The sequence below is a fragment of the Dendrobates tinctorius genome, unplaced genomic scaffold, assembly GCF_039654945.1.
Source record: "Dendrobates tinctorius isolate UK_male_01 unplaced genomic scaffold, ASM3965494v1 ptg000263l, whole genome shotgun sequence".
Taxonomy (NCBI): Eukaryota; Metazoa; Chordata; class Amphibia; order Anura; family Dendrobatidae; genus Dendrobates; species Dendrobates tinctorius.
Genome location: NW_027361930.1, coordinates 314,447 through 328,171, shown reverse-complemented (window position 1 = coordinate 328,171; position 13,725 = coordinate 314,447). Strand labels below are relative to the sequence as shown.

The window sequence follows — 13,725 nt, the reverse complement described above, 5'->3', positions numbered from 1 at the left end:
TGATAAATATAATCCACTTGTGTGTAATCAAGTCTCTGTATAAATGCACCTGCTCTGTGATAGTCTGAGTTCAGTTTAACCCCTTCCTGACATCCGACGTACTATCCCGTCCATGGGACCCGGGCCCCTATGCCCATGGACGGGATAGTACGTCTACCGTGATCAGCGGCGCCCACGTGGTGAGCGCCGCTGATCGCGGCCGGGTGTCAGCTGATTATCACAGCTGACACCCGGCACAATGTGTCAGGGGCGGTCACGGACCGCCCCAGACACGTTAACCCCTTGCACACCGCGATCAAACACGATCGCGGTGTACCGGGAGTTAAAGGGAAGCATTGGCAGGGAGGGGGCTCCCTCCGTGCTTCCTTGAGCCCCCCACGGCAGCGCAATGTGCAGCGCTGCTGCGGGGGACTCCTTTCCTGCAGGCCCCCGAATCCAAGATGGCGACGGGGGCCTGCAGGAAGCTGGCTTCCTCAGTGCCTGCAAAGCGCAGGCAAGAGGAAGTCTTCTTCAATGCCTGTGACAGATTGCTGATCTGTCACAGTGATCTGTGATGTGACAGATCAGCGATCTGTCACAGGACAGTGATGTCCCACCTGGGACTATTTAATAAAGTAAAAAAAAAATTAAAAAGTGTAAAAATAATTTTAAAAAAATCGCCAAATAAATTAGTAAAAAAAAAAAAAAATATTCCCCAATAAATTCATTTTTTGAAAATAAAAAAAACCCAAAACAATAAAAGTACACATATTAGGTATCGCCACGTCCGTAACGACCCGCCCTATAAAACTGTCCCATTAGTTAACCCCTTTAGCGAACCCCTTAAAAAATAAAAATAAAAAACGAAGCAAAAAATAATGATTTATTATCATACCACCAAACAAAAAGTGTAATAACGCGCGATCAAAAAGACGCATATAAATATCCATGGTACCGCTGAAAACGTCATCTTGTCCCGCAAAAAACGAGCCGCCACACAGCATCATCAGCGAAAAAATAAAAAAGTTAGAGCTCGCAGAATAAAGCGATGCAAAAATAATTATTTTTTATATAAAATAGTTTTCATTGCATAAAACCAACAAAACATAAAAAAACGACCTAAATGAAGTATCGCTGTAACCGTACTGACCCGAAGAATAAAACCGCTTTATCAATTTTACCGCACGCGGAACGGTGTAAACGCACTAACCCAAAAGAAATTCATGGAACGCTGTTTTTTGTTCATTCTGCGTCCCAAAAATCGGAATAAAAAACGATCAAAAAATGTCACGTGCCCGAAAATGGTACCAATAAAAACGTCAACTCATCCCGCAAAAAATAAGACCTCACATGACTCGGTGGGTCAAAATACGGAAAAATTATAGCTCTCAATATGTGGTGATGCAAAAACTATTTTTACAATAAAAAGCGTCTTTTAGCGTGCGACAGCTGCCAAAAATAAAAACCGCCATAAATAGTAAATCAAACCCCCCGTTATCACCCCCTTAGTTAGGGAAAAATAATAAAATTAAAAAAATGTATTTATTTCCATTTTTCCATTAGGGTTAGGGCTAGGGTTAGGGCTTGGGTTAGGGCTGAGATTAGGGTTAGGGGTGTGTTGGGGTTTGGGTTGGAGTTAGAATTGGGGGTTTCCACTGTTTGGGCACATCAGGGGCTCTCCAAATGCAACATTGCGTCTGATCTCAATTCCAGCCAATTCTGAGTTGAAAAAGTCATATGGTGCTCCTTCCCTTCCAAGCTCTGCCATGCGCCCAAACAGTGTTTTACCCCCACATGTAGGGTATCAGCCTACTCAGGACAAATTGCAAAACAATTTTTGGGGGCAAATTTCTCCTGTTACCCTTAGGAAAATAAAAAATTGGGGGCAAAAATATAATTTTTGTGGAAAAAAATGATTTTTTTATTTTCACGTCCGAGCGTTATAAACTTCTGTGAAGCACTGGGGGGTTCAAAGTGCTCACCACACATCTAGATAAGTTCCGTGGGGGGGTCTAGTGTCCAAAATGGGGTCACTTGTGGGGAGTTTCAATAGTTTAGGTATATCAGGGGCTCTCCAAACGCACATGACACCCGCAGACCATTCCATCAAAGTCTGCATTCCAAAACCTCACTACTTCCCTTCCGAGCCCTGATGTGTGTCCATACAGTAGTTTTCTCCCACATATGGGGTGTCAGCTTACTCAGGACAAATTGGACAACAACTTTTGGGGTTCAGTTTCTCCTGTTACCCTTGGGAAAATTAAAAAATTGGGGACTAATTGATCATGTTTGTGGAAAAAATACGATTTTTTTATTTTCATGCCCTGGCATTATAAACTTCTGTGAAGCCCTTGGGGGTTCAAAGTGCTCACCTCATATCTAGATAAGTTCCTTAGGGGGTCTAGTTTGTCATTTGTGGGGGGTTTCCACTGTTTAGGTACATCAGGGGTTTTCCAATCGCGACATGGTGTCCGATCTCAATTCCAGCCAAAAACGTCAAATGGCGCTGCTTCCCTTCCGAGCTCTGCCATGCGCCCAAATAGTGGTTTACCCCACATGTGGGGTATCAGCATACTCAGGACAAATTGCACAATAACTTTTAGGGTCCTGTTACCCTTGGGAAAATAAAAATTGGGGTGAAAAGATAATTTTTGTGGAAAAAATATGATTTTTTAATTGTACCGCTGTACGTTATAAACTTCTGTAAAGCCCTTGTGGGTTCAAAGTTCTCACCACATATCTAGATAAGTTCCTTGGGGGGTCTAGTTTCCAAAATGGGGTCACTTGTAGGGGGTTTCCACTGTTTAGGTACATCAGGGACTCTCCAAACGTGACATGGCGTCCGATCTGAATTCCAGCCAATTTTGCATTGAAAAAGTCAAACGGCGCTCCTTCCATTCTGAGCTCTGCCATGCGCCGAAACAGTCGTTCCCCCCACAAATCAGTTATCAGCGTACTCAGGACAAATTGCACAATAACTTTTGCAGTCCAATTTCTCCTGTTACCCTTGGTAAAATAAAAAAAATTGAACCTGAAGTATTTTTTTTGTGAAAAAAAGTTAGATGTTCATTTTTTTTTTAAATATTCAAAAAAATTCCTGTGATGCACCTAAAGGGTTAATAAACTTCTTGAATGTGGTTTTGAGCACCCTAAGGGGTGCAGTTTTTAGAATGGTGTCACTTTTGGGTATTTTCTATCATATAGACCCCTCAAAGTGGCTTCAAATGTGATGTGGTCCTAAAAATAAAATGGTGTTGTAAAAATGAGAAATCGCTGGTCAACTTTTAACCCTTATAACTTCCTAACAAAAAAAAATTTTGGTTCCAAAATTGTGCTGATGTAAAGTAAACATGTGGGAAATGTTAGTTATCAAGTTTTTTGTGTGCCGTATCTCTGTGATTTAAGGGCATAAAAATTCAAATTTGGAAAATTGCGAAATTTTCAAAATTTTTGCCAAATTTCCGTTTTTTTCACAAATAAACGCAAGTTATTTGAATGAAACATTACCACTAACATGAAGTACAATATGTCACGAGAAAACAGTGTCAGAATCACCGGGATCCATGGAAGCGTTCCAGAGTTATGACCTCATAAAGGTACAGTGGTCAGAATTGTAAAAATTGGCCCGGTCATGAACGTGCAAACCACCCTTGGGGGTGAAGGGGTTAAAGCACAGAGAGCATCATGAAGACCAAGGAACACAACAGGCAGGTCCGTGATCCTGTTGTGGAGAAGTCTAAAACCGGATTTGGATACAAAATGATTTCCAAAACTTAAAACATCCCAAGGAGCACAGTGCAAGCGATCATATTGAAGTGGAAGGATTATCATACCACTGCAAATTTACCAAGACCCGGCTGTCCCACTAAACTTTCATCTCAAACAAGGAGAAGAATGATCAGAGAAGCAGCCAAGAGGCCCATGATCACTCTGGATGAACTGCAGAGATCTACAGCTGAGGTGGGACAGTCTGTCCATTGGACAACAATCAGTCATACACTGCACAAATCTGGCCTTTATGGAAGAGTGGCAGTAATAAAGCCATTTCTCAAAGATATCCATAAAAAGTGTCATTTAAAGTTTGCAACAAGCCACCTGGGAGACATACCAAACGTGTGGAAGAAGGTGCTCTGGTCAGATGAAACCAAATAGAACTTTTTGGCAACAATGCCAAACGATATGTTTGGCGTAAAGGCAACACAGCTCATCACCCTGAACACACCATCCTCACTGTCAAACATGGTGGTGGCAGCATCATGGTTTGGGCCTGCTTTTCTTCAGCACGGACAGGGAAGATGGTTAAAATTGATGGGAAGATGGATGGAGCCAAATACAGGACCATACTTGAAGAAAACCTGTTGGGAGTCTGCAAAAAACCTGAGACTGGGACAGAGATTTGTCTTCCAACAAGACAATGATCCCAAACATAAATCAAAATCTACAATGGAATGGTTCACAAATAAACATATCCAGGTGTTAGAATGGCCAAGTCAAAGTCCAGACCTGAATCCAATAGAGAATCTGTGGAAAGAGCTGAAAACTGCTGTTCACAAACGATATCCATCCAACCTTACTGAGCTCGAGCTGTTTGCCAAGGAAGAATGGGCAAGAATTTCAGTCTCTCGATGTACAAAACTGATAGAGGCTTACCCCAAGTGACTTGCAGCTGTAATCGCAGCAAAAGGTGGCGCAACAAAGTATTAAGATAAAGGGGCCGAATATTATTGCACGCCCCACTTTTCAGTTTTTGGCTTTCCACAAAAATTTAAAATAATCAGTAAATTTCATTCAACTTCACAATTGTTTCACTTGTTGATTCTTCACCAAAAATTTACAGTTAGTATCTTTATGTTTGAAGCATGATATGTGGGAAATGGTTGAAAAGTTCCAGGGGGCCGAATACTTTCACAAGGCACTATGTATATACTCCTGCATCAATGTGGCTGAATGATAAACTTACATTTAATGACTGAGGTGTGTTCACTTCCAGTACTTTTGTCCATATAGTGTAAATTTGTAACGGTGGACAGTCTGAAATGTCATTAGTTTATATTCTGTATGTCCAGCAGTCCATCTGTAAAATGAGCAAATACAGTATGTGAGTTGTCCACGTTTTGTCATAATGGTCCCCTGAAATGCCAGAATAATGACCAGGAAAATCCAAATGTATTTTATAGGATTTCTGCCTGCTATTTCACTACAGTGCACAATAACATGATGTTTTTGTTGTACATTTATATATGTCTAGGCTCCATATGTGGATGTAATCTGTGTGAATAGCTATTTCTCCTGGTACCATGACCCTGGTCATCTGGAAGTAATTCAGCTCCAGCTAAATAACCAGTTTGACAGCTGGTATGACAAATACCAGAAACCTATCATACAGACTGAATATGGCGCAGATACTATACCAGGATTCCATAGTGTAAGTATCTTTTGGCTTCCCAGTGGTAGCTCAGAAAGTATTTGATAGATAAATTAAAAAATCAAACATCCACGTGGGGTTCCCTTTATTTTTGGTAAGAAGCGCAGGTACAACAGACACCTGGGGGCTAGTATTCTCAGGCTGGGAATTTCCATGGATATTTGGCCCTCTCCGACCTAAAAATAGCAGCCTGCAGGCGCTCCAAAGTACATCCATTAGATGCTCCAATTCTGGTAATTTGCCTGGCTCTTCCCGCTTGCCCTAGTAGGTTGGCAAGTGGGGTAATATTTTGGGGTTGAGGTTAGTAATGGAGAGGCATCGATAAGACACCCCCATTACTAACCCCATAGTCAAAAGCAATAAATAAATACACACACACACACAAAAAGTCCTGTAATTGTAAAAAGCACTCCCCAACCCTCTTTTACACATTTAATACCTTTTAAAAAATTTATCCAAAGGGGTCCGCCGTAAATCCATTGCACATCACACAACAATCTCCGACTCTCCAACATCCGAATGCAGTGCTGAGTGGGTGACATCAGTAATATGACGTCTCTGAATGGCCGCCGGATCACACAATAGTGTGTGAATCCGGCTGCTGCGACTAGAGCTGACAAAAGTAAGCTTATCGCAGTTCATAGCCGATGAACTGTGGTAACGTTACTGACGTCACTGCTCGCAGTCTGAGAATTTTCTCATGCTGCGAGCGGTGATGTCATTAAGGTTACTGCAGTTCATTGGCTGAAGTGAAAAAAAAAGAGGCACGGGGCCCTCCTATTTTCAATAACCAGCAAAGGGAAAACAGACAGCTGCAGGCTTATATAAATAGGCTGGGAATCCCCATGGTTATTTGGCTGTTCCCAACCTACAAATATCAGTCTGCAGACAGTTCAGAAGTGTTGCATCATATTTAATGCCCAATTCTGGTGCTTAGCCTCAGCTCTTCCCGATTGCCTTGGGGTTGGGGGTAATTGTTTTTGGGATGCCAGTCACCCCCATTACTAACCTAGTAGTAAAAACACACACGCACAGAAACAAAAATGTATTTGAATAAAGGCTCCCCATGCCTCATATACCCATTTATTAAATTATCCCACAGAATAAACCCAATTCCACCTCCATCTTCTTCTTTGCCTCCTCTGCCTGTTGATGGCAGTAAAGTTACCACTATGCACAGTCGCCTGCTGGTGAATACTCTCATCAGCGTCACCTGCTCTTACTGCTATCAGGTTACACTGATGACAGTAGTAGTCATCAATCGACGCCACTGGCTCACATGATGTCCTCTGTGTGAAAGCGTGGGAACCACGATACCCAGCGGCTGTGACCAGTGGTGATTTCAGCAAGGTTACTGCCGATCAAAGTATTTTTCCCACACTGTCACACAGATGTTCGAGCCCCCTATTCACTTGAAAGGGGTTTGGGATCGAATGTGGGTAACGTTCTGGTACCCGAACCAAATTTTTTTTAGAAAGTTTGGTTGAAAATTCCGCGCAGAAACACAGTGGTTTATTTTCTGCAGCATGTCAATTCTTTGTGCGGATTCCGCGCATTTTTACACCTATTCCATTATAGGAATCCGCAGGTGTAAAAAAACCGCAGGCGAAATCCACACGAAATCCGCAGGTAAAACTCTGGTCATTTTACCTGCAGATTCTGCGCCGAAAAATCCGCACAGCAATCCGCAACGTGTGCACATACCCTAAGTGTCTGGTGACAGCTGTCTAAGATGTATGGCCAGCTTTAGAATTGTGTTAGCTTGTTTCTTGGGAACAGTTAATAGTAAAATCTAACCAAAATGTTAAGGTTGACACACTGAGATTCCAGTGGTGACCACAAAATAGACCATTATGATTTATCAGTCCCTGCTGTTGCCCACTGTAAAACGAAAAACTGACAATGTGAAATTACATTGCTGATTTATATATAGGGATTCAAATACTATACATTTTTTATATATAATGTGGGCTGTGTGTGTTGGAATCTAACTGAATGCTGAAGGTTCTTATTTCCAGTGCTTTACACATGAATACTGTCTTTGCATTTCAGGACCCCCCATTAATGTTTACAGAGGAATATCAGGCATTAGTATTAAAACACTATCACTCTGTATTCGATGAAAAGAGGAAGAAATGTGTTATTGGAGAACTGATATGGAACTTTGCAGACTTCATGACAGCGCAGAGTAAGTCTATCTACTGTATATCCAAAAAATGGAAGCAGCATTATTGGATCAAATCATGTGCAATTTAATTGCCCATATGGCGATGTTTCGGTCCAGGAATGTGGACTTCTATCTATCAATCAATCTATCTATCTATCATGAGCCAATTACTTATATATTTACATTATTTACATTCAATATTCGTTTTCCCACTGCAGCCGTTACAAGAGTTGTGGGGAACAAGAAAGGAATCTTCACCCGTCAGAGACAACCCAAATCATCAGCTTTTATCCTGCGGGACAGATACTGGAAGCTGGCCAATAGCACAGGGTACCTACAAAAACCTACTGTATAAACTTCATTCCCCTGTTACACTCAATATTTTTACAGAATGAGCTGTCATAGACTTGCTTGTGGACTGCCTAAACAGACTATGGGAGATATCTAACAAATGACCTGCACCAGTTTTTTTATGATAGACAGTCACATATGATGGTGTAAATCATATTTGTTAAATAACTCACATTCATTTTCGCCCCTCCAGGTGCTTTTCCAAAGTGGGCCATGTTGACCACAATTTGGTGCAAATCGACATCTGCTTAAAGCAGAGTTTGATTTCACTTTCTGATGGATGGACCACCAACAATGCACCAAATTTATTAAGAGCGGTGCGGGTGTGTGTCTCTTGATAAATTTGGTGCAGTTTACTCAAATGAAGTATGGATTAAGACTGCCATATTAAATGCTTCCTAAGTTATAGAACATTATATGAATGTTCCAAAAAGCCAGAAATAGCCTTTGAACCTCCTATCGCTAATAGAAAATATGGTAAAAGTGCCTTGAATGTAACCAATGTCAAATTGCACAATACATGTACTGTAATATACTGGGGTATACTCAACTCCAGTCTTCATTTCTCTGTATGAGTGGGGGTAATAGAATATTTAGCTGAAATTTGTTTTTACAATCATTGGGAAATTGCTCTATTTTGATATCTTTGAATGAGAATGAAAATCATTGATGTAATAAAATACAACTTTTTTGCATGAATAATTAATTTGAAATCTTAATCTCACATTTTATGAAGGTTGCATAATTGCGTATATGTTTTGCAAAGTACTTAGAAATCTTGTATACATATATGCAAAAAACAACATATGTCTGAGCAAAAAAAAAAATCATTAAAATTCCATTATAAGTAAAGCTGAAAACACAGTACAGGAAAAGTAAAGCAGAACTAACCAACAATACTTGCAGTGAGTGCAGGGCCCCCATGACCAAGAATCAAGGTCATCGTGAATACTTTCCTGAAAAAAAAAGCAGCACACCAAATCCAGATATAAAGTAGCACAGACTTTTATTTAGCCCATGTGGCTAATTTGAAGGGGTTATGCAACAGTATAATATATATCAGTGGTTGATATAGTGTACAACCTCCAACATGGGAGACCGGTGTTCGAATCCCAGTCCAGTGAGAAGTAATACCCTACCACACCCGCAAGGGGTCCTTGGGCAAGACTACTAACACTATAGTGCCTACTTCATTGAACATGAGTGTCACAAACAAAAAAAGAGTCATACCGGCTCAGATGTCTCCTGGATTAACAAGGTCCGCGTCAGATGTTGAGGAACCAGGACAATCTGCTCACAGAACTTTTGCTGCAAGATTAAGGAAATACTCTAGAGAAGTTGAGGCCAAGAAAATAATTGTCCTGTTCTTCTTTAAAGAACCATCCAAGGTGTACTCCCAACTGCAAAGCAACAGCAATAGAGGCAGCAACTCCATCAATAGCAGAAACTAAACAATGCTGGAGTAACATTAGAGAAGGGAAAAAAATGCACAACACCAGCGAAAGGTGGCTGCAAGACCTGAGAACGAAAGTTACAGAAGTAGACATCCAGCAGCTTGTTAAGAACATGAAGAGCTGGGCAGCACCTGGCCCATACCTAATCCACACCTACTGGTTAAAGAAATAACAGTGGTACTTGAATGTCTGGAAAAGCAGATGGACCAGCTGCTAGAAGCAGGTCATCACCCAGCTTGGCTAACTCAAGGTAGAACAGCATTGATCATGAAAGATCCACACAATGGAACAATTCTATCCAACTACCACCCAATAACCTGTTTTAAAAAACCCATGGAAACTCCTGTCAGGCATCATAGCCACTAAGCTACAGAACTATATGAATCAGTACATGATCGCAGCTTAGAACGGCATTGGGAATAACACCAAAGGTTCCACGCATCAGCTGCTTGTGGATAGAGCAGTCGCTCAAGACTCACGGTAAAGACAGATCAACCTCAGCACAGCCAGGAATGATTATAGGAAAGCCCATGACTCAATGCCACACACATGGATTTGTGAATGCTTGGTGCAGGAAATTAAGCACCTTCCTTAGAAACACAATGGGTTTATGGAGGACAATACTGGAAGTCAACTCAACACAACTAGCACAAGTAACCATCGAATGTGACATATACCAAGGTGATGCACTGTCCCCATTGCTGTTCTGCTTAGGCTTGAACCCCTTCAGTCAGAAAATGACAGCATCTGGTTATGGTTACAAGTTCAAGAGTGGAAGTACTATTAGCCACCTCCTCTACTTGAATGACATCAAGTTATATGTGAAAAATGAACGAAATATCGATTCTTTGATATACCGGAGTAGGATCTACAGCAATGACATTGGGATGTCCTTCAGACTGGAGAAGTGTGGCCGGTTGGTAATAAAGAGAGGCAAGGTAGTAAAGACTGATGGAGGGGAACTACCAGCAGGGCACATAGCAGATGTAAAGACCTGTTGCAAATATCCCATGATGAAAAGGCAAGGAAAGCAGCAACATCCAAATACCATCAAAGGGTAAGACAGATCCTGAAGAGCCAGCTCAATGGGAAGAATAAGATTCGTTGAAGGAAGAAGAACGGGGACATGAAATACCATGGCTAGATAAGCCGCTTCATGGGATGTACCATCGACAGATAACAGAGGTGGCTGATGTGGGAAAATCCTACCAATGGCTGGAGAAAGCTGGACTTCTTGATAGTACAGAGGCATTGATCATAGTGGCACAAAAACAGGTACTAAGTACCAGATCCATAGAAGCAGGGATATACCTTACAAGACCCAAGGTGCAAACTATGCAAAGAGGTCTCGGAAACAGTCCACCACATAGTAGAAGTATGCAAGATGCAAGCAGGAACAGCGTATATCCAACGCCACAACAAAGTAGTGGGATTTGTATACAGGAACTTCTTCTGTACATTGTAAGAGCTATGTCCTCTTAAGTCCAGATGAGAGACCCTAAAAAAAGTTGTGAAGTATGAATTGATTCGTGCTATGACTGTCTTCAGTCTCATTGCCATTGTTTTAGCCAGGATTCTGTAGTCCATGATCAGAAGAGTGCAGGTTGCACCTCTCTCCCTTCTGCTTGTACAGAATCGTGAACAACTCTTCCCTCAAAAACTGAGGCATTCAGCCCTTCACCACCATCTCCTCGTACAGTTACAGTATAACAGATCCAGACACTCACTACACTTCTGAGTGAATCGGTATAGTGGGAAGCAGTGACCAAAAGGGAGACTCATTCATAGTCAGTGTGCGCACACACACTGGCCGCAGTTAAGGTTCAGGCAGTGTGCGCTGTCAGTCATGGTACTGCTCAATATACAAACTGAAAGGCGTGTAACCTTGCACCAAGATCTTGGCCACACCAAGGGACCCCAGAGCCCCCTCATTTGCATATGGAATATAAAGCACTTTCAAAGAAATTACAACAATAAAATAAGTAGTGCTAATATGATCTTTATAGGGGCCTTTTATAACTTTTCGTAGTTTAGATTGCATCTTGGGGGTGACAGATTCCCTTAAGACATTTTTATGCATGAGGTTCTAAGGGCTCATTCAAATGTCACTATTTTTTGGATTGAACTCGTACTCTGTGGCCTATAGGGCTGTTCACATAGTTTCAAGGTTAAAGGGACACATAAGCCCATCAAGTTCAACCTATACCCTAACTGGATCGACATGAGGAAGGGAAAAATACCATCGGGCAGACACTAATAGCTCCATATTAGGGGAAACTATCCTTCCAGACTCCAAATATAGCAATCAGAATGCAGTAGTTCCCTGGATCAACGTTCCATCACCGAATTTAGTAACCATAACATGTAATATATTTTTTGAGAAAGGCATCCATGCCTTCTTTGAACTTTTGTAATGAATCAACTATTGCAGCATCATATGGCAGCGAGTTCCATAGTCTCACTGTTCTTACAGTAAATAATTACTTTTTTAACATGTCAGTGTATTTTTTCAGACTGAATGCTCTGTATCATAACACAAAATTATGTCTGACTTTGAAAGTAAGAAATCAAACTTAAAAAGATGAGAGGCCTGTAATTGACATCATAGGTAGACCACAACTATGAGTTTTGCAAATTATGGTGGAAAATAAATATTTGGTCATTAACAAAAGTTCATCTCAATATTTTGTTATATATCCTTTGTTGGCAATGACAGAGGTCAAACGTTTTCTTTAAGTCTTCACAAGGTTGGCACACACTGTTGGTGGTGTGTTGGCCCATTCCTCCATGCAGATCTCCTCTAGAGCAGTGATGATTTGAGCCTGTCGCTGGGCAACACGGACTTTCAAATCCCTCCAAAGGTTTTCAATAGGGTTAAGATCTGGAGACTGGCTAGGCCACTCCAGCACCTTCATATGCTTCTGACAAAGCCACTCCTTCGTTGCCCTAGCAGTGTTCTTGGGATCATTATCATGCTGAAAGACCCATCCACGTTTCATCTTCAATGCCCTTGCTGATGCAAAGAGGTTTGCACGCAAAATCTCACGATACATGGCCTCATTTATTCTTTCATGTACACGGATCAGTCGTCCTGGTCCCTTTGCAGAGAAACTGCCTCAAAGAATGATGTTACCACCCCCATGCTTCACAGTAGGTATGGTTCTTGTGATCATTTTGACCCGTGGCGCCCTAGATCGAGGGAGATTATCAGTGATCTTGTATGTCTTCCATTTCCTTATTATTGCTCCCACAGTTGATTTCATCACACCAAGCTGCTTGCCTATTGCAGATTCAGTCTTCCCAGCCTGGTGCAGGGCTACAATTTTGTTTCTGGTGTACTTCGACAGCTCCTTGGTCTTCACCAAAGTGGAGTTTGGAGTGTGACTTTTTGAGGTTCTGGACAGGTGTCTTTTATACTGATAACAAGTTCAAACAGGTGCCATTACTACAGGTAACGAGTTGAGGACAGAGGAGCCTCTTAAAGAAGAAGTTACAGGTCTGTGAGAGCCAGAAATCTTGCATGTTTTTAGGTGACCAAATACTTATTTTCCACCATAATTTCTAAATAAATCTTGCAAATCAGACAAGATGATTTTCTGGATTTGTTTTCTCATTTTGACTCTTAGTTGTGGTCTACCTATGATGTCAATCATAGGCCTCTCTCATGTTTTTAAGTGGGAGAACTTGCACAATTGGTGGCTGACTAAATACTTTTTTTCCCCACTGTATATGGGTACTTGAAAAAAATTGGACACAGCCGGATGCTATTTATGTGTTGTACGATTTTCATGTTTGCTTGATAGGAAAAGCTCTGGAAAAAACGTCTCATATGCAAATTGCCTCTTCAGAGAGAAAGAGGACTTGAACACTATAGTGCCACCTGTTGGATGTAGCGATCCTACAAGTCACAATTGACCCTTTAACGAGTCTTGCAGTATGACTTAGGATTAAAGCCAAATCAGAATCTCAATTTGCAGACACGGTGTTTCGGGCTATTGCCCCTCATCAGTGCAAAGTATGAGATCTGATTTGGCTAGGTGAGAGGCTATGGACTGGAGTCTAAGGGGTAAGGTTTCTCCTTGTGGAGACTGACATACCAGCGCTGGCTTGTCAAGGTAAGGAGGCTTATTCGCCGTGCAATGCTCCTCTGGGAAATTTAATATGCAAATTGCCTCTTCAGCGAGAAGGAGTACTTGAGCTCTATGCAAATAAAAATAAAACATGACACACTAACCAAACATTGATGAAAATATCATTCAAAATGCTGATGAACATCAGACTTATTTTATATGTTCCACAACAATAACTGCCTAAGGGTATGTGCGCACGATCAGTATGAGCAGCGATTT

The 13,725-nt window shown here is 41.4% G+C and overlaps 1 protein-coding gene across 1 annotated transcript in view; it reads left to right on the top strand.

Moving 5' to 3' along the window:
* The window catches only part of GUSB (glucuronidase beta), a 127,529-nt gene that overhangs the window by 106,255 nt on the left and 7,549 nt on the right, over window positions 1–13,725 (top strand). Inside the window, exons 10-12 of the mRNA XM_073558921.1 lie at window positions 5,228–5,404; window positions 7,457–7,592; window positions 7,790–7,901. Of these exons, the coding sequence (XP_073415022.1) occupies window positions 5,228–5,404; window positions 7,457–7,592; window positions 7,790–7,901 (425 nt within the window). The remainder of the gene's footprint in view (window positions 1–5,227; window positions 5,405–7,456; window positions 7,593–7,789; window positions 7,902–13,725) is intronic.